Here is a 19942-nt window from a genome sequence, read left to right as displayed (position 1 = left end):
AGTTGTAGAGATAAAAAGACTATGAGACGCATTTTTCGGCTCGAAAGCTACGTAATATTGTTTTAAAAGTTTTTATTATATACATTTCGGTGCGCCGTATGATATTAAAAAGACGTTATGTTATGGAGACTATTGATCGCAGTTCGAATACCGTGATAAATAATGTACGAAATTAGTATTTTCAGTTGAAGAAATATAGTTTTACTCAGGGAACCATAACTGTAGAATATTTGAGATCCCTAATTTCACAATAGCGATATAATAAAAAACTGTGAATATAATGACGGGATTATATCAACGCGCTCATACATAAGATCGCGAGGCTCGTGAAAAACTTTGGAAACCCATGTGCCATTGTGGAGGTGGCCCCCAAGGCTTACTGGGTCAGACCTGAGTGGCATATATTTTCAAATTACTTATCCTTATGTTGTATAGGATGTAAGGAGAGATATATATGAAATGATTAATTACTATTATTGTTATTATTGTCGTTATAAATAATTATGAGAATTTTAACTTCTCCTCATAGTCTGAGAGAGTGAATGATACGAAATATTTTATGGAATATTGTACGCATGGTATGAAAAAAACCATGTTCTGATGTATCTCAATTTTATTTTGAGTGAATATGGTACAAAATTATAAATATCAATGCAAGTGTTCAGGATTCAATGAAATAGATTTCACTTTCGTATCATTACGTTGACGAAGTTCCGTAAAAGAAAACCGATAGTTGAATTTGCTTCAGGATGCTTAAGTAATTGAAGAGTTTCGAACGATGCATATTTAATTGCGGCAGTTTTGAAGAAATTGGTCGGCGTAAAATCGATCCTTACACTAATTATATTGCGTAATGATCGTGCGTTGAGTATTTATCAAATTATCATATTTATAAGCTACGAAGATCTTTTCAGAAATATATAAATAAAAGATACTGGAATTATAAAAACATAAGCTTGGATGTCGACGCTTCGTTTCAAAACGCTTCGGAGTTGTTGAAAATCTATAATAGATATCTCTTAAATCAGAAACATATATCGGACAAATTTTTAAATTCCGTATAAAACAGACGAATGATCCTATCAAAATAATAAATCGGCTAAACAATTACCCGGGACATTGTTGGCCTGAGTGGTGAGCTGCTGATAAGGTAGCCACCTCAGATCCGAGTACATCAGTGTTGGTGGAGGTGGCACACTGTTGTCCTGTCTTTTGTTGAGCACACCCCATATCTCACGAATCTCAGAATTGAGATTCTCGAGGCTGGCTATGATCTCCGTCGATTCTTGATAGTGCTCCGACTTTCCTGCACGCACGGTTATAACCATTGAATGCACACATGTGCCAAATAATTCGCAAAACTACAAACCTGGTGAACAATTTACTGACCGATAAAAGTGTCGGTTTCCAAATCGGTCGAACTGAATCCGCTACTCGCGCTCGAGATGTCACTCAGCGTTAACTCGTCGCTCTTTGCCGTTTGCTCGTTCTTGTTCCTCTTCGCGTTGGCGACTCTCTCGAGGGATCGCTCTAGATGGCGCAAGTGAATCACCTTTTCCCCCAGGAGACTCCGCGTTCGGTGCAAGCTAACCTCCATGTCCGATAACTCGCGTTCCTCCTGTTGAAGAGGCAGACCAGGTGAGACTCCCAAGTTTTCGAACGATTGATGTTAAAATTTAACTATTGTATAATTTTTTACGAAACAAGTGTCTGCCTCTCAGTTTGAATTAATTGTATCTGACTCCCGGATGATGGTTCAAATAACGTGAAAGCTTGGTGTTTTTCAAAAAGCTTTTTGAGTTACGATTTATCTTGAAACAAGCTGGTTTAGGCTGGCCGTGAGCTAGCCCTCGAACCGCCGATTTTCAACTGCAGATTCGAAATCCAGAAAAAAAAATTTTTCATTATCCAATTCGAATTTAGAACTACAAATTCAGATTCGTGATTTAGGATTTAAAATCTCCCAAGTACCATATTACATGAAATTATGAGGATTTTTTTTTATATTCAACCACTATAATGGATCCACCATTACAAATTTTTGAAGTCTGACCTTGGATTCGTGATCAGCGACCCAAAAAACCTCACGGTACCATTTTAATTCGAATGCATTCGTACATTCTCAAAGTATCATCAGTATTAATTTATTATTTCGAATGTTGTTATTTGAATAATTCAAAAAGTACTGAACCTATCAAATTCAAAATCTATTCAATTCTAAGTTTCGAAAAGTCGCGTCGATTGAGACCAAACTCATTGAAATCCGGTGACTTGTTCTCGAGAAATTAAAACCTCATAGCAATTCTAAAATTTTGGAGCTTATCCGTTAAACTATTTACAGAACTGGTCTTTTTCAGATCACGTGCTTCTATAAACTTGAAAATAAATTGCTTGCTGTGGCTCATTGGAAACTGAATTTCACCTGTACCAGCTGCTCCAGTGTCGCCCTGACGCTTCGTTGCTTCCAAGCCCTCTGTCTTCCCTGGAATAGATTTCTCTGCTGGTGAAGTGCCTCTCTGGCTCGCCTCACGGAATCTCTCTCGACGTGGATTCGATGCCTGAAGAATTCTATGTCCGATGAAGCGTTCGCCGGCGCTGAAATAAGACTTGCGGCTTACAGGCGCAGTCGGGAATTTTTTTTTAAGCATAACGTTTCCAACATTTAAAGGCATAAGACAGATTTTTTTCTGAGTACAAGTTTTCGTTCAAATAATCCGTCATTCATTTGTACTGTAAGCGCAACCCATTAGAAATCTAAAAAACGGTTGTGATAGAAATGATACTTTTTTCTTTGTTTTAATTAATTGTAGAGAAAAAAATTTTAAAAAAATAAAAATAAATAAAAAAAAAAAAAATACCTTGGTCTTGGAACGGATATCTCAAAGTGTAAGCATTCTCGTTGCTTGGCAATTGGTCCCCCAGGTCTTCCAACTTCTCGAGCTGTTTCCTGATGTTTTCGACGGGATTCTCGACGTTGTTGTTCAACTTCGATGTACTAGCCGCCTTCTTTGTAAATAACTTTTTCTTCTTTAATAGATTTGAATTTTGTTCGCTCGCCGTTGTCGTGTCGTCCGATTCTAATTTGCTCTGAGCGAGCTTCAGGGCACTGGGTGTTTTTGAAAATCCCGCTATTTTCTGGCCGTCACTTTCCTCGGCGCCATTGTCATTGTGACTTACATTTTCCGAGAGCGTTGTTATGGATTGCGTTTTTTTTAACGGCGCTCTGCAATATTGAGTTAAGGCCTATAGCCAGATATTAGGGCGAACAGCATGGGGATGAGATAATAGGTAAAGTAAAAAGAAAACACGCTAATCATGGCGGTGCAGAAAATAAAATTAGAATATACTACCCTACGATGTTCATTCGTACAGGTGCAGGTTGAAAAAATACTTGAATCGCAACCCCAAAATATTACTGAATCATGTCTCAGCCACGTGAATTCACTGAACTCGCTTTTGGCGTGAAAAATGTTCTAAAACAACGATAACGTGTAATTTAATTTGTGTGAAAACTGTATGGATAACTGTCATGAGAACTTGGAAAATCCCGGACCCTCTGTTATTTTTACAAATTCATGTAATCTCCAGCGAATAATCTCGATAAATTTTCAGAAGAAAACCGAGGCAAGAACTCACTTTTGATCAACAGACTCGGTGCGTTCCGTTTTAGTCCTCGCGGAAGTCGATCTTTCGGTTTCCGACGCAGTGGCATTCGCCTCTTTCCTCCTGCTTCTTGACTCCACGGCTAGTCGTACGTCATTTTTTAATTTCAGGTACTTTTCTTTGAGCGTTTTATACTTGTCCTCAACCAGCCGTTTCTCGCAACGAATTTTCTCATAATCCATCGAGTCAGGACGAACTAAACGTTCGCTTTGCTTCTTCATCTCTTTCTCGATGTCTCGAGAAAACGAAGCTCGTACTTCTTCCAAACGTTGCTTGTACTCCTTCCGCGCAAGATCTTCCTGAAATTGCATTTTTCCGGTTACCGTCTCAAGGAATACCGAACCTTATTCCATTTGTGGAAAAATGTCTAGTTGCGGCTGCTGTACAGTCCTTATTAATGACGTTTTTTACCATAGCCGAAAAATATAGTTCGCGGTACAAAATAAATATGAATTTCTAGCTGTAACCAGAAAATCCACGTTTTCACGTTTACTATACTCTCTTGTAACTATTGCAAAAATATAATGTGGGCACAATATTAAATTGATATTAGAACCTTGTGTAACTGAAGGAATGTAGTGAACTGGACAAACAAATTTAAAATTACAATAAGGATCAAAGAATCCAGTGGACTGAAAAGTGAATGTGATGCAGAGACGAAATTGAATAGAAGAAACATTTTCCAGTCCAAATATTATACGATTGTAGATCACCGTTACAATATTCTTCTAAGTAGTGGATTAAATTGATAAAAATTTCCAATCAGTTCTACACATTTGTAACTTTTGAAAGCTGTGATAACTTACTTCCGTTCTGAAATCCCGTAAGATTTCGGCGAGGCTGACCTCGTGATCTTCGGTTACTTTGGATATCTTCTCCCTCTGCTGCAAACGAAGCTCCATCACAGTGTCTTCGAATTCCTTTTCCAGCTTGGTCTTCAAGGCCTTGACCTTCTCGGCGTGCTGCTTTCCAAGATCGAGTTCAACGAGCTTCAACGCCTTTTCCTCCTCCAAAGACTTCTCAAAATCACTCTTCAGCTTCTCGATCTCACGATTTCTGTGCTCGAGCAATTCCAGCTTCTTCTCCTCCAGTTCAACCCTCAAGTTCTTCAGAATCTCCTGCTTCTCCTTTTCGTAGCAGGTCTCAAGCTCGCTACGAAGGTTGTTCAGCTCCTCAACTCGAGTCTTGTCCATCTCGGCGACGAGGTTCTGGACCTCCAGCTGTTCCCGCTGCTTCATATCCTCCCTGAGCTCGGCGAGTCTCTCCTTAATGTTCTCCTCGAGGTAGCCTTTCTCCTCGAGGAACATCGCCTCGTACTCAGTCTTCGTGTCCTCGTACCTGATTTGGAAGTCGTCTTTCAGGTCCTGTATCTCCTTCTCACGCTCTCTCCTTACCGCCGATTTCACCGCTTGAAAATTCTTCGTCATCTGGCTCCTGGCCCTCGCCTTCTCTCGCTGGTTCCTCGCCGACTCAAGGTCGAGCTTGATCTTCATCAGGTGATAGGCGTCGTCCTTCTCCTTCTGGAGCTCGTTCTTCGCCCGCATATCGCTCCTTTTCATCGACTCAAGCATCATCTCCTTGCTCCTGCGTATCTCGTCGAGGATGCTGGACCGTGACTCGGTGCTCTTCAGGGTCGTCGTGCTCTCATTTTCGCTCTTCGAGAGCAGGTCGATATTCCTCACGTTCTCGAACTTGCTTGGCACGTAGTCGCCACCGCCGTCGGTCGCATCGCTGCACGACTTGTCTTTCGACGTTTGGTTGAAGTGCTCGTTTTCCGTTACATTCTCAACCAGAAATCTCTTTCCCACGATCTTCGGCTGCTTTGATATCATCTTAGACTTTTCACCCAAATTATCCTTCTTCGGTTCTTCCAAATCCGGGAGCTTATCGCCGACTGACTCGCCTTGCATACACGAGCCAACATCGGTTGGCGCCGATTTTTCTAATTCCAAATCCTCACCCTCGAAGCTCATGAGATTCTTCATCGTCACAGTCGCCGATATTCGCATATTGGGCTCGTCCGATTCCGTGTCCCACTCCTCCTCTGATCCCGAATACGTAAATTTCACGTCTACTTCTTTCTCCAAGTCGAATCGGACGCTCTTACGCTCTTCTTCTACGGGCTTGTCGTCTGTAAACGGATCGTAAGCTTGATGCTGATTCGAAATGGGAAGAAAATCGTGTTAACCGTATCAATTGTAAGCTTTTTAAATTCGGTTGATTCTGTTATTCAAGTATCATTTTTAATGTAGAAATACAGAAACTGATTTGCAACAGCTAATTTTTTTCCCTAGTCGCTGACATTGCCAACGGAGAAAAATTAACCGTCACAGAATCAATTTCTGTATGTGTACTGAAGCCTGTTTTTTGAACACTACGATTCTTACATGTTACAAAAAAACTATCACTCGTCGACCTGAAATTAGAAGTCGTTGAACTGCAAATATTCCTGTAACTTTCGAAACCCTTAAACATTACATACAATTCAATCTAAAAACGAAAAGAATTTAAAATCCTGAAAAGTAGTATTTTCATTGGCTAGAAAATTTTGAATTATCGAATATGCTTATAACTAAATTGATTGTTTTAGATTTGAAGCCACAGTTAAAAATCACAAAGTTCTAGGCAGTGTCATAAGAATTTTGAGGCCAGCTCAAAAGAGATTCTATGAATAGTCTGAAAGTTGTCAACTATTCCAATCTTGATATTAAAAATAAATCTATTATCAACTATTCTGTAGTTAGCGATTGACACTGTATACGTGCTTCTAAACGGTTAACCTATACCTAGCCAGTCAGGCTTATCTATTGTGGCTAATTGTCTTCTTAGACGAAACAGAATACTTGAAACATGATACTTCACGGTGTCGTGTAAAATAAGCGACAAAAATTGCTGCAAGTTATAAACTGGAATGACAAACTTTTCAGGAATCACGAATCAAGCGCAGTTCTCCCGTCATATCCCCAGACATCCGTCAGTCGACTCGCGAGTAAACACATATCTCGTATTTCCGTCGTGAAGTGGAGGTCGGTTTTCTCTTTTACCCAGTAAATCGAAATAAAAATGATGCATAAGGTACAATAATACACATATTACTTGCGTAACAGCTTTGGCGGGAACGCGCGATACAACCGAGTTGCGTGCTAGACGAGATGAATCACCGTAGCTGTTCAACGATTATCTAATCTCCGTGGTTTACGGACGTGACAAGGTCTTGCGATTAGAATGAAAAACTCACCATCTTCAGAATTCTTCTCGCGAAGAATTGATTTCGGCCTGTCGCCAACGGACGATGTATTTTTATCCTCAAGTCGTAGAACGCCGTAAAAATCGTTCTGCACATCTTCGTCGAGGCTGCCGCAGGCGTTCGCATCTCTGCTCCTGTTACTCTTCAAGAACATGGAACCACCGCCGCTAAGAGTCAACTCTTTGATACGGCTCGATTGCCTCGCCTGTTGTTTTTCCTCCTCGGATTTCTCGACGACCGCATCCGACTTGTTCAGCGAGTTTATACTCAGCTTATCAATGTCAATGATGTTTTCCTCCGAGCCAAACTTGCTCGACAATTGTTCCCACTCCTGCTCGTATCTCGGACTCAGTGATTCGGATCTCTTGAGGACTTTCTGCAAGTCCAATTCCTTGCCTCGAACCTTCGACTCCTCCGACTCTTCCGAAGCTTTTAGCACCTCGAGCAGCTTCGGGCTTTCGTAAAAATTCGGATCCTGGAACCGCAGGTTCGTGTAATCCCTGCTGGCTCTGTCGCTCGACGAGCTGAACGAGTTGTCGAGTTTCACGGTGTCGTTTTCCTTCCGCGGCTGGGTTTTTTCGACCTTGAACTCATTTCTTCGAGCGCCCAATAGCTCCGTTTTCGACTTTCTCAGTGGTACAAGCTTCGCCGGAAGCTTTGGACGAGACAAAGTTTTCGCAATCTCTTTAGGAGATGTCACATCCTCCTGGGACTCGAGATCCTTTGTTGTTGCTTTCGAATCTTCATCTGAAATCGAGACATTGGTGAGGCCGCAGAGTTATGGAAAAAATACTGCAACAGTGGTAGAGAAAAATCCACGGACTTTATTGACGGAAATCAATTCTTGCATGAGAAATCAGCAATTTTGGACGAGATATAATTACAATTTGTAATGTGGTTGAAATTAGTAACTCTACTTTAACATGGATGTTCATATTTTGGCAAGTCAACTCTTTGAATGTCGTTCTGAAATTGTACAACGATTTATTCCACATTTCGCTACGTTAACGTTAATAAGTTCAGCATTGTAATTATTAATTACTTATGTTTGAAGATGAATTACAAATTAGGTTCATATTTCGTGATCAGAGAGAAATGAAATTCACATGAGAGATTAACCCTTAAACGAAAAAATCATAGCAGTTGATGACGGGTTATTAGCATAAAAAAAAAATTCATGAATAGCGTTTCTGTTCGTTTTACTTAATACCATCACGGCCGTTGGTAAATTGATACTGCAATGAGTATTTTTTCAGAGATAAAAAATGTGAAAACCCAGATTTACGTACGATATCTCTAAATATGAATCAGTAATAAGGATACGACTGTAAAAAATCAGTGTAATATCGATGAAAAATCACTAAATCGTCGGTGTAGGTATATGTGCTGGTTTTATCCAGTGGTATACTAGTATAACTGAGAATTAGTGAATTTTTACGAATTCAAATTTAGAACGTAGATTACAGTACAGCGCTTCCTGGCACATAAAAATAAGTAAACATGCTTCGCAAGGCGTTATGTCTGCACTTCTATCTGCCGGATGAAAAATTCGGTACATGATACTGTGAGTGAGACCATTAAGGACAAATATCTTTACGTTCAAGCGATACTCGGTCAAATAATTTTGAAAATTTAGTGATCACGCCCACATCCTAATATTTTCATTTTCAATTTTTATAGTAAAAATATAAAAACAATAGTTTTCATCGTTAAATTATGTCAAAAACGCGGTTGATCGAGTTCTTTTTTTTTTACTGACAACCCATCAATTCCTACAATTTTTTATATGAAGGGTTACTAATTATTTCGCGTATTTGGAAAACTATTTCAAACAATATTTTACTTGGATTTTTCAATATCTCATTTATTACAATAAATCGAAATTTTGAAATCAATAAAGAAATATTCAAAGAACTTTGAGCCCTCACGAAGTTCATCTTAGAAAGAAGCAATATTCTAAAAAAAAAAAAAAAAAAATCGGAAACCTCGTCACATCGTTATATCATGGAGGTGATGTCCACTGCGTGGGCCCTCAGAAATATATCAATACAAATATAATTTGTGTGTTCATTACATCCCGATTACAAAATACAAACGTAACTTGTATCTTATTTCACCTTAATACCAATCCTATGTACCTCTGATTACAAATTATAAACGTAACTTGTTACTTAATTTCGTCTCATCGCTCCCGAAACCTAATAAATATAATCAAATGACATATAAAAATAATTGGTAATTTTTAATTGCCAAATTAGAATCTGGTCAATACCGTAAATGAGTGACGAGCCGATAAAGCATCGGGAGAATTCTGAGCAAAAACTTGAAAAGTATCGGGGCAATCTATTAACGACGAGAGCCTGGTTTACAAACGAAGCTGTTCTATCCGCAGAGCGCAAGGCGGAAAAGCATGCCAACGTTCAACAGACGTCATATATTTCCAGGTGCTTGCGGGTGAGAAAATCGATAACTCATTGTCAGGATCAAGGGTCAACGGGAGGGAACTTGTGCCTCGACCCTGGGCCGCTCTGTATGTAACCTAATGTATAGTGATAAAGTTAGAATAGAATAGAACAAAACAGAACTTGAAAAAGCCTTTTTGTTTGAAAAATGTGGTGACCGTGAAACCAGGTTTTAGTGAATTTATTTGTCGATGTATCAGGTTTGCTGCCGATATATGAAGAAGAAAATCCATGCGCCGATTAAAGATGTTACACCGGTTAAAGCTACTGTAAATGTGTTTGGCTCACGATGTTTGCTCAAGGCTTTGACACTCAAATTCATACAATAATCATCGCGTAAAGCAGATGTTTCGACATAAGTTGCAGAATTATTTCAACGCGGCATTAGCGAGATCATCGCGGAAGTTTTGTCCAAGAAAACGACAGACAAACAGACATACAGGCGAGGGGCAAACCGATATTTCTGTAAAAACCTGTCTTTGAAATTCTAGAAATATGAAAACGTGAACATTGGTTGAAATTGGAAAAGGTTATTTTAGACAAAAACCGACATTCTTATTAAATATCACGATAGGCGATGAAAACTCGAAATATATGAGTCAAATAACTAAATATCTGTTATTGGCTTACGAATGATAACTTCAATCATTACATTCAACATTTTATCATTATCACTCAACAGGGATCAATGCGTATTTAAAAGCAGGATTAAAAAAAAAAAAAACACATGCCCCATACTACTTCTAAGTACGAATCCAACTGTACATCATAAAAAAAAAAAAAAAAAACAGACATACGAGTTGAATCCTCAGTAAATAGGAAAGAAATAGAAAGAGGTGAACAAATATCAATGACGGGAATTATCAAAGCTCAGAACAGATTACCGTATATTATATGATTGAGGCTTACTCTAAAATAGAAAAAATTAACATACCAAAATTGTCATAAAATAAACTTACTCATGCCTACATTATTCCAAAAAGAAAACGAGATTTTATTAAACCAGTCGTTTTACAGTAATAAATTATTTTGTATTGAAAATTGAAACTATTTCGAAACACCTGAAATAATTCAGCAACACATTTATAAGATGTTACAGAACAGTAAGGTGTTCGAAGACAAAATAATCCAAAATATGAAAAAAGTTTTCGGTTAACAAAATATTAAGCAATCGTGAAAATGCCGGAAATACTAAAATTCAACAGTATAACAAATCCATTTCCATTTTAGAAACGGAAAAACATCGAACACAAGTCGCATTTGTAGTTTGTAGTTAGGTATAAACTGAAATACGAATCACATTTGTGTTTTGTGATTACATCACGTTTCACACATCCGCAATAAATTTTGATTTCAAATGCAGTAATTGATTACATTGGATAATTATGATCAGATCGAATAAATATACTAAAAACATTTGAACAGATATCAATTTTAATTTTCGAACGTCATTAAATTCTTCATTCGATCCGATTACAATTATTAAAGATAATCAGTCGCAATCACAAACATAATATATTTTGTTTTTTCTAAATAATACAAATCACCTACAGTTGTAATTTGTATATTTTATTCCACCCTAATTGTAAAGAGAAAAAAAAAAAAAAAAAGAACACTCGCACACAAATAAGCATTGTGATTCATTTTGTTTCCCTAATCACAATTCAATCAATTATATGCTACACTAGTCTAATTTTGACCACAGCAAGACTCACCAATGCTCGGTTGCCGGTTTCCTTTCCTCGCGTTCTCTACCAGCTCTTTGTAGACAGAGTCGAGAGGATGTTCCCAGGTGGTGGTGCCCGTAGAAGCCTGGTAGTAGTACCAGGCTCCAGTCGCCTCGTGGAAGCAAGGGGACCATCCCTTGGGCAGAGCAGCCATGAGGCCATCCTTGGCAAGGCCCAAGAGGTGCGGCTCAGCCTCCGGGTCGATTCCCAGCCGTGTCGCATAGTCGACAACCTCTGCAACAGGGAATGTCCGACTTAAAAATCTCGCTGTAATCGACGATAAATTGGACTGCTGACATCGAAACGAAGCTGGATACCTCGCTGAGAGTACGTTGGAGGTGTCGCTTGTACGCGGAGGGAATCGATTATTTGAGTCAAGTGATGTTCGTTTCATTCAACTACATGCTGTAGTCAAATGCGACGAACGCGATACTTACTTAATCCAACAAAATAATTTTGTCCGACGAAATACTTGTGACAACTTGACATAGAATTGAATCCAGCATTAGAGTGATCATGTTGACTATCGATTTATTTAAGATAACACGGGTGCGAGTTAATTGCGATAATGTGAATTTCGTATCACGAAAATGTGTGATTGAAATGGCTAAAAATTTGATTGAACGCATCTTAATCGTTTTGTTATAATAATATGAAGCTGCTGTATCAGAAAAAAATGAGCTTCTTCCAATTAAGTTTTTTTTTTGAGTCGAGATTTCAGTGGCTGATGTTTAAATCTTTGGCATTGACTTAACATTCGAGTTATTCAAGCTTACATAACGTATTCTTCGAATCACGTCAATAATGAGATTCTGATGACTCCAAATTTTTCGACATATACTCGATATTTAATGGGTAAATGCAAGAGTACAAATTGAATATGTGTTAATAGTTTTTGTTTATTTGTAGTCAATGTCAATTTTGATCACTCGAAATTTGATATTATGCTTTCTTCCTTTGCAACTCGTCTGATAACATATTCATCTCACATTAGCCGTATCTGTAATCCTAGCAAACTACCTGGTTTTATAACTATCTCTGAAGCTACTTCAGTAGCAAGAGAGTTCAACGCCTAGTGGCCGTTTACATTACCAGTATACTCATGTTTACGATGAATATATTCTCTACTTGTTTCAAAGCATGTGGTGTTTCTTTTACCTCACAAACAAATTAGTACAACTGATTCAGTCATTTACGTCAAACAAGCTCCGGTTAGATCAACGAATTATGGCATTCGATCAGTGTATATTTTTTGTTGGCTAGATTCATGTAATTATTTTATTAGAAGTACCTAATTCTTTATTCAACGAACATGCGACTTCGAGTATCAACGCATTAACTTCAAATGAAATGATATTTAGTTGACTCAGTTTCGGAAACACAAAAGATTCACTCAAATCAATACTTCACTCAATCGCGTTGAGAACTGTTTTTGTAGAATCAAGGAATTCGCTTGACTAAATCATTTTTACAAACTAACTAAATCGAAATTGTTGAATTGAAGTTATGGTATTTGGAACAAATAAGAGATACTAGATTAAAGTAAATCGACTTTTCGGTAAACTTCTTAGGGTGAAAATTTCGACACGGCTACAATTTCGATATGCTTCAACATTTTTTGGCATCGGAAAAAACATGACCTGACGTGTTTTTTGTCTAGGAAGTCTATTTTCTCCGATTACGAAATCTGTTTTTCCCTGACTTTTCCTGAGGTAGATCATTAGGAACCGTCGAAAACCCGATTTCAGCGTTGTAGGTTTAGTGTATACGAATGCCGAGAACACAAATTGTTTTCATCTTCTTGTGTGAAAAAGTAGAAATTAAGAGTGTATTCGGAAATTTTTAGAGTGGGATGAAAACCGGATCGTAATTAAATCTCTACAAGAATTCTCCAGGAATACATAGAATATATTCCGAAAATTCAGGATTTATGGAATATTTAAACCGATTTAATTATTATCCGATCTTTATCCCGCTCTAACAATTTTTGGATACCTTCTAAAATGTCCATTTATTAACATAAAAAAATTATTACAATAGATTTACTGTCTCTATTTTGTATACAGTAATCAAAGTGTCAAGAAAAAACATGAGAGCTGTCATGGGACAGCCGGTACGAACGAAGTTCCTTACGCTATATTACTGCTCATTGAATAAATTAAGAACGTTTAATTGAAGAATAATTAAATGAAAAATGAAAAATCAAATATATGAAGGAATGGTAATAAAATCGTACGAATGTGTTTTTGAAAGATATAAAAAGAAAGAGAGGCAAAGTATAGACGTACGCTGTGAGAGAGCGCGCTGCGGCCCAAAGTATAGTTGTACGCTGTAGGAGAGAGAAAGAGGGGCGAAGTATAGTCGTGCGCTGTGAGTGAGAGAGACCGCTGCTGCCGTCTCCCACCCCAAGCGCTGAGACAGAGAGAGAGAGCGCGCGCACACGCTGGAATAGAGAGAGAGAGAGAGAGGGAGATCGCGCGCACTATAGCAAACGAGCACTATAGCCAAAAAGTGTCGGTTTTTTGGTGTCGTTTTTTTCCGCCTAGCCCCTACGGTGAACGAGCGATAAGGAACTTCGTTCCAAAAGTGTGTTTTTTTTTTGCGATTCTTGAGAATCTGCCTTAAAATAGGATTCATATTTGGACAAATCAAACTTTTTTAGACAGAAAATATATCGATTTGTATTTTTTTTTGGTCACTGAAAGTGCTGAAAATTAAAAGGCAAAGATTAAATGGAGAAAAGTGATAAAATTGATCAACATTTTTTTCGTAAATGCGTTAAGACCCGAGGCATAAGAATACGAGGACGTTTATACCTTAGTATAAATCACATCGTATCCAAATAGAATCCAGATCAAAGTTATTGTCCGCTAAAAATCAGGCCGAAAATTTATGGACCGGCTTATTTATTATAATCAGGTTGAGTTAACCCGTTCCCTTGAAAATGAAAACATTGACTGAAAATTCCTTTATTTGAGTAAAGCAACACTTTTTGGACGATTTTCAGATGTTGTGGACATGGTCAAGAAATTGAGTTTTTTTTTTTAACTTGCGTTATTCGCAACGTAAGAATAATTCTACAAAATAAATTAGCGGCAATAGATCTGTGAGAATATGTTACCCTTATTACATATACCTATTTAACAATTGTTTAATGTTGCAGCATATCTGAAGAAACTCGTAAGAAACGAAAATACAAAAAAGCGAATGGGTTAATCCGGACGCAGTGAACGAATTTCTCCAAAGTGTTAAGCGTAATATTAATTAAATTACGGATTAATTACGGCAAAAATTAGACACTGTGTACCTTACGCCCGTGGAGGTCAACGGTCAAGAGGATCGTTACGGTAGGCGTTGACTGACTTCAGTCAACGTGGCTAGCAAAGAACGAGCTACGATGTCGGGTAATCGTGCTAATGGAAAATAACACAGTTCGAGAAATTATGCTGATAATACTTTAGGTACGCCAATGCCTGTGCGCACTCCGTGATCCAATTATAGTCTTCCGACATTCCTCAAATATGCGGTAACGTTATGGTAATTAAGGGTGATATTGTTGGTTAAAAAAAAAATAAACGCTTTTACCATACACGTCGTTTGAATTTCAATTCTACATATAATGGAGAGAGAGAAATGAAAAACAGTTTTTAAAAGTTCAAATACGGCTGTCGTAAAATTAATTACTGCAGAACGACTTTGCTTGATTAGATTCTTTCCAGTTAATCAACAAGTTAACCAGCAGTCGGCGAAATAATGATTACGAGTTGAGATAAGTTTGTATAATTATAAAAAGTAACTTTAAATGTTTCATGTATATATAAATTAATAAAAAAATTGTATATCCATTTTTAATTTTATAATATTTTTTGAAAAAAAAAAAAAAAATAGTTGATTTTTGGATACAGTCTAACATATTTGATATTTATTAATTTAACGAGCATGTAATTGCTTATCGCAAAGTTTTGGTACGATGAGTAATGCATTCAGGAAGAGGATGGAACCACTGTGTAGATAATTAATTGATGATTTATGTGTTCATACTGCCGAATTCAGAAGCTGTTGTTATTCATACTGCAAGATGACTTGAAAACTGGCTTTTTTCCGGTAATAATAATGCTGTCAGCGAAAATATGTAATTTGTTCGCTCAATAAATACTCTAGCGCAACTGATGAGTTTTTCTTAGTATTATCGCCTAAATTGGTTCAAAACTTTTTTCCTGCATATCCCGAAGAATTCCTACTGATTTTGTAGAAGTTTTAGAAAATATACAAGTAAAAAATATAGCGTATCACTGTTACGGAATCAGCCTTCCTGTGGACGATAAAAGACACTATGAGACAAAGGAGAATGAAATTTATAACGTTAACGTTACATAGCATGGGCAAAAAATCACACTACTTAGAAAATTTAGTACGAAATTGAACTAGTTGAGTTTGTAGAATACGAGTTCACAGTTTTATTACGGTTTACTGAATTTTGTACAATCCATAAAATTACAAGACAGCAATTTTTCCTAAAATTTATTGTTACGTTAACGTTATCAACTTCAATCTTGTTGAGAGAAGTGGTATTGCACGAGTTAAGTCAACAAACAATGAATATTTTATACTTCCAATCGGAATGTTCTCTGTTCAAACAATGAATGCTTCCGTCTGAAGATTAACAGAGCCTAATAATTGTAAGTAGATAAACAACAAATCTGAGCAATCAGTCATTTTACTGAAAAATGATCATTTATTTATCCCTCAAAAAGTAAAAGTGTAATCTGAAACGACGTCCAAGTTAGCGTCCAGTAAACAATCAGTCATTCATTCGCGTAACATAGTTTGTTTGCATGAAAAATCATAAGCTTGTATGTTGATACGTGAATAATTCTGCATTATACCGAAGCTTTGGCTTGTACAGCTGTTACTCTCGTAAGTCTTCCGATTGGTCACAAATTACTCGATACGGTCAGTTCTCATCGTCAGCCGCGAATTAGAACGAGATTATATTGATTGAGAAACCGACAAGATAGGGTGAACAATCAGGGTTCAGTAATGAGCGAATGCAGATATTGTAAGTATTCTTTGCACTGATTTATTGCATGTATGTCCAACGGCGCGATTCAAGAACGAATACGTTGAGGACGAAGTTTGAATCAGCTGGTCTGAATGAAAAGTTAGGAAAAGAGAAAAAATCGTTTGAAACATCACCAGCAGTGCTGCATGCGCCAATGAAAGTGAACACGAATTAAACAGCAACTCTGCTATGCAATAGAAATGATTTTGAGAAAATTTGAATAGTGCACAAGCTAAGACGTCGACAATATGAGAAAAGGTTTCATAATCCGGTTGTTCGGAATGATTGATTTCTGACTTTCTTGTTCCGGTCACGATGAGCCAATAAGTATTTTTTTAAATTTCATCCAGTTAATCTCTGAATGTGATTACGTAACAATGAACAAAATAAGCCCAAAAACATTTAAATTAGGTGAAGAATAGCAGAGGTTAATCATTTTGAACCTTCTGTATTCATGAAAAGTTTCCTCGCGACCTTGATATATGACCTTGCGTCATTCGAATCTGCTGAAGTTCATTTGTATTACATAGTATATATATAGAGACGTGGTTTCATTCTTGTTCACCATAATTGGCGCGCCAATGACACTTCTGAGAATTATTTTAAATAACTTTTTCCGTGCTCCAACTCTTCGTTCAAACAAACCCGGCTGGTTATCATCAGAACATTGTAACGAAACGTTGGAAAAAAATGCACTATTTTCAAGTTTCCAATGCCTTTAAGGGGGGGGGGGGGGGGTCAGGGTTTGCACTTTCGAAAAATCGAATTTTTTTTGTCTTATCTTATTGTTGAACATTTCAAGAATATATTCCCAAAATTTTAAGTCGATCCGAGCAAAACTCTTGAAATTATTGTCTAGTTAGTCTCCTGCCCTTTAACACTATAGTTCTCACAGCAGGTATACAGCTTATTGACTTCTATCGTTCTGGTTCATTTATCCTGTTTCGAGAATATTTTATTTAGTAATGAAAGACAGGTAAGTAAAGCCATAAAGACATATTTTATATTTATGTATATTATACACTGTACAATATTTTAAAACGAGAGACGAGCGTCAATTTGTCGTTGCACATTCGATCGTGCGCTTGTGATTTTTTCTCAAAACTATTTTTTCAAAGTCCGTGTTCACTGCCATTTAAAAACTAATTGACCGATTCATTTCAAACTTGGTACACATTTTCTACATATAAAATACCTCCTCCCAACGTTTAGTTAAAAAATTTTTTTTAAAATAAGGGGGTTTCCCACCCACAAAATGGCGGAATTTTTCGTGGAAAATAGCAGTTTACACTTTAGATGGCCACCAAAAATTTTTAAATGAAAAAAAAAAATAATCATAGAACGTTGGGGGGAGGATTTGATGATACTTTGACTAAATTTTAATGGTTTTTGATTTCAGATCATTTCCGAACGAGATATAGTGAACACCGCAAATTGTTTTTTTTCTGAGACGTTCTGGGGCAAGCTCCGTCACCGGCTTGTTTTTCCATATTTCCGCATGGAAAAATTACAGAATATTGTTAAAAGTATACCTAATAATGTACAAAAGGTTTGACTAAATTTGCTCAATCCATACTTTTAAAAAAAATTCACAAAAAAAGTGTGTTTTTTTTACGCTGAAACCTTACCCCTCCCTTAAAGAAACTTGAATATCCAAATACGAGCGTGTCATATTTTGTTCTATTTTTTTCAGTTTCAGACAATTCTAAAGTCGCAAAATACTTGCCAGTTTTCCCTCAAACATGAATCGTCACGGTAACGTTACTAGCCTCGGCATATTTTTTCATCCTAGCACTTGACGAGCGTCAAAAGTCTGTGAGCGCTGTGCGCCTGCGAGGAACGCGAAAATGGATGAACAAAATGACCCCTTGAAAAAACTGCAATTCAAAGCGTTTCAAAAGTGTGATTAAAAATTCCATCAAGGCTGTTTTGACAGGTGATGCATGCTTGCAGGGTCCGAGGGGGCGACGAGGCCGACAGCCACCAGCTGTCACTACTGGACAAGAGTTAATCAATTGCCGTCTTGATACACAGGCCGTAAATATTCTTTCGCAATCGCAATAACGGTGGAAAATTCCGTAGGAAAAATCATCGCTCCTTGTGGATCATGGGGAAATTTTTTAACCGAAAATTCGAGCCCATACGACGCAGATATGGACTCGGTAACGTCGCCGGTTGACGACAGAAGTTTCCCCGCAGTGCGGCCCCTATTGATTTTCCTCGCCGAGTGAACTATACGCCGTGTTCAGGCTACCTTGGAGTAAATAAACAATAACGTACATGGATTACACGGACACAATAGAAGCCGGAATTCAATGTCCGTTCGGTTTTTTATATTTTCAAAAACAATCGGTGCCATTGCTGTCTTTTACCTAATGTATCGGAAAATACAACTTCTTGAAAAAAAGGTATCGTGTGTATATATTAAACTCTTATCTTATATATGTTGATAGGTTTTTTTTTTTTTTTTTGTTACTGATTGCTGTCGGTCTGCAATTAATATCCGGTTAGATTCTTCTCAACGTAATAAACGCCGTTTGCTTCTATAATTTCGTAGTATAACTTTGTTACGGAGAAGTTGCATATGACTTATTGAGGAATTGCGAATTTTGAAAATGATCGTCGTATTCAGATTCGATTCCGATTCAACACCAACTTATCGATACTATTTCGGTAGAGATTTGCCAGAAGGTTTGTATCTTTTTTGACAGATGTTCATCATCGCGGTATAACCGTTAAGTTTACGCGATAAATTTTATAAGCGAGTGACAAGAACCTGATCGATAATAATCAAACGCAGATTAGATAAGCAAGACAAATTTATGCTTAGCCGTTGAGTCTTTTGCCGAACTTTAGTTTGTTACAAATGCAATCTGAAAAGAGCTTTTGAATTGCGCGCGATTGAGAGAAGGTAGATTTAAAACTACAACTCCATGATTAATTACGACTTCTGTATCGATCGGCGAAATTTCTGATTCAAATTGCGGGTATAAAGGGTGAAAAGTAAACGTACCTTCGTGAGACGGATGGGAAGATTCATCGAAGACTTCCCTGCACACGACAGTGGCAGCAATCTCCTGAGAGACACTCATATTCGTCGCGGGTTTACATCACAATTTTCGACTCGGCGTGCGACTTAGAGTATGACAAATTCACCAGACACTCGCGTAGAATCGACATATTTTCCTCCTGGCGCTCGGTCTGCACCTTGCGGCCTCCAATGCTGAATTCAACTTGAATTTGGACGAGGAGCTTGTCGTGCTGACAGTGCTGCCGCGCGGCGAGATCGAGAACTATTATCGGAACGACAAGCGTGACGAAAGCTTGAACGAAAATGCTCTTTGTGGTCTCCGACGGCCGATCAGAGGCAGGTGCTTTCGGTTGCCAGCAACGTCACGTCTCGCTGCTCGCCGGGTAACAGACGTCCGGCCGTCGGTATGTTCCGTATTCACGCACGCTGAAACGGAAACGATTTTACCGATTGTTGGCAAGAGTGCCAGCTGTCATTCGGCAACGTCGATCAAGTTGTCACCACTACTATTATAATATTTTCATTTTGTACTCAGATCTATATTTTTTGGTTGTGGTAAATAATGAAGGTAATAAAGAATGTATGGTAACCGTATCTAAAAATTTTCCTCGGTGTAACGCAAATTTGTTCCTCGACAGTTTCCCTACAAGTAATAGAAAATTGAATGTCTTGTGGTTAGACAAATTTCAAAAGTCCGAATGTACAATCTTTGAAAGTGTTTTACAGGAGTATGTCATTTAAACAAAGATT

General features: G+C 37.7%; 1 protein-coding gene across 7 annotated transcripts in view; it reads right to left on the bottom strand.

Moving 5' to 3' along the window:
* LOC107225527 (centrosomal protein of 164 kDa) overlaps positions 1–19399 on the bottom strand; it is a 29436-nt gene extending 10037 nt beyond the window's left edge. For 2 of the 7 annotated variants that reach the window (XR_006905035.1, XM_046743933.1), the window contains exons 1-9: positions 19175–19398; positions 11088–11333; positions 6902–7657; positions 4470–5794; positions 3637–3962; positions 2859–3223; positions 2423–2613; positions 1390–1651; positions 1112–1306 (exon numbers count right to left, since the gene is read on the bottom strand). Coding sequence is in view for 6 of the 7 variants with exons in the window: in XM_046743933.1 (XP_046599889.1) it covers positions 1112–1306; positions 1390–1651; positions 2423–2613; positions 2859–3223; positions 3637–3962; positions 4470–5794; positions 6902–7657; positions 11088–11333; positions 19175–19253 (3745 nt within the window). In the remaining variant the exon portion in view is untranslated. Of the gene's footprint in view, positions 1–595; positions 1004–1111; positions 1307–1389; positions 1652–2422; positions 2614–2858; positions 3224–3636; positions 3963–4469; positions 5795–6901; positions 7658–11087; positions 11334–19174 lie in introns of those variants that run through there. The other 5 variants (XM_046743937.1, XM_046743935.1, XM_046743936.1 and 2 more) reach the window with 5 other exon arrangements.
* Between the last annotated feature and the right edge of the window lie 543 nt (positions 19400–19942).

Source organism: Neodiprion lecontei, chromosome 6 (assembly GCF_021901455.1).
Source record: "Neodiprion lecontei isolate iyNeoLeco1 chromosome 6, iyNeoLeco1.1, whole genome shotgun sequence".
NCBI classification, from domain to species: domain Eukaryota; kingdom Metazoa; phylum Arthropoda; class Insecta; order Hymenoptera; family Diprionidae; genus Neodiprion; species Neodiprion lecontei.
This window is presented reverse-complemented; position numbering and strand designations above follow the sequence as displayed.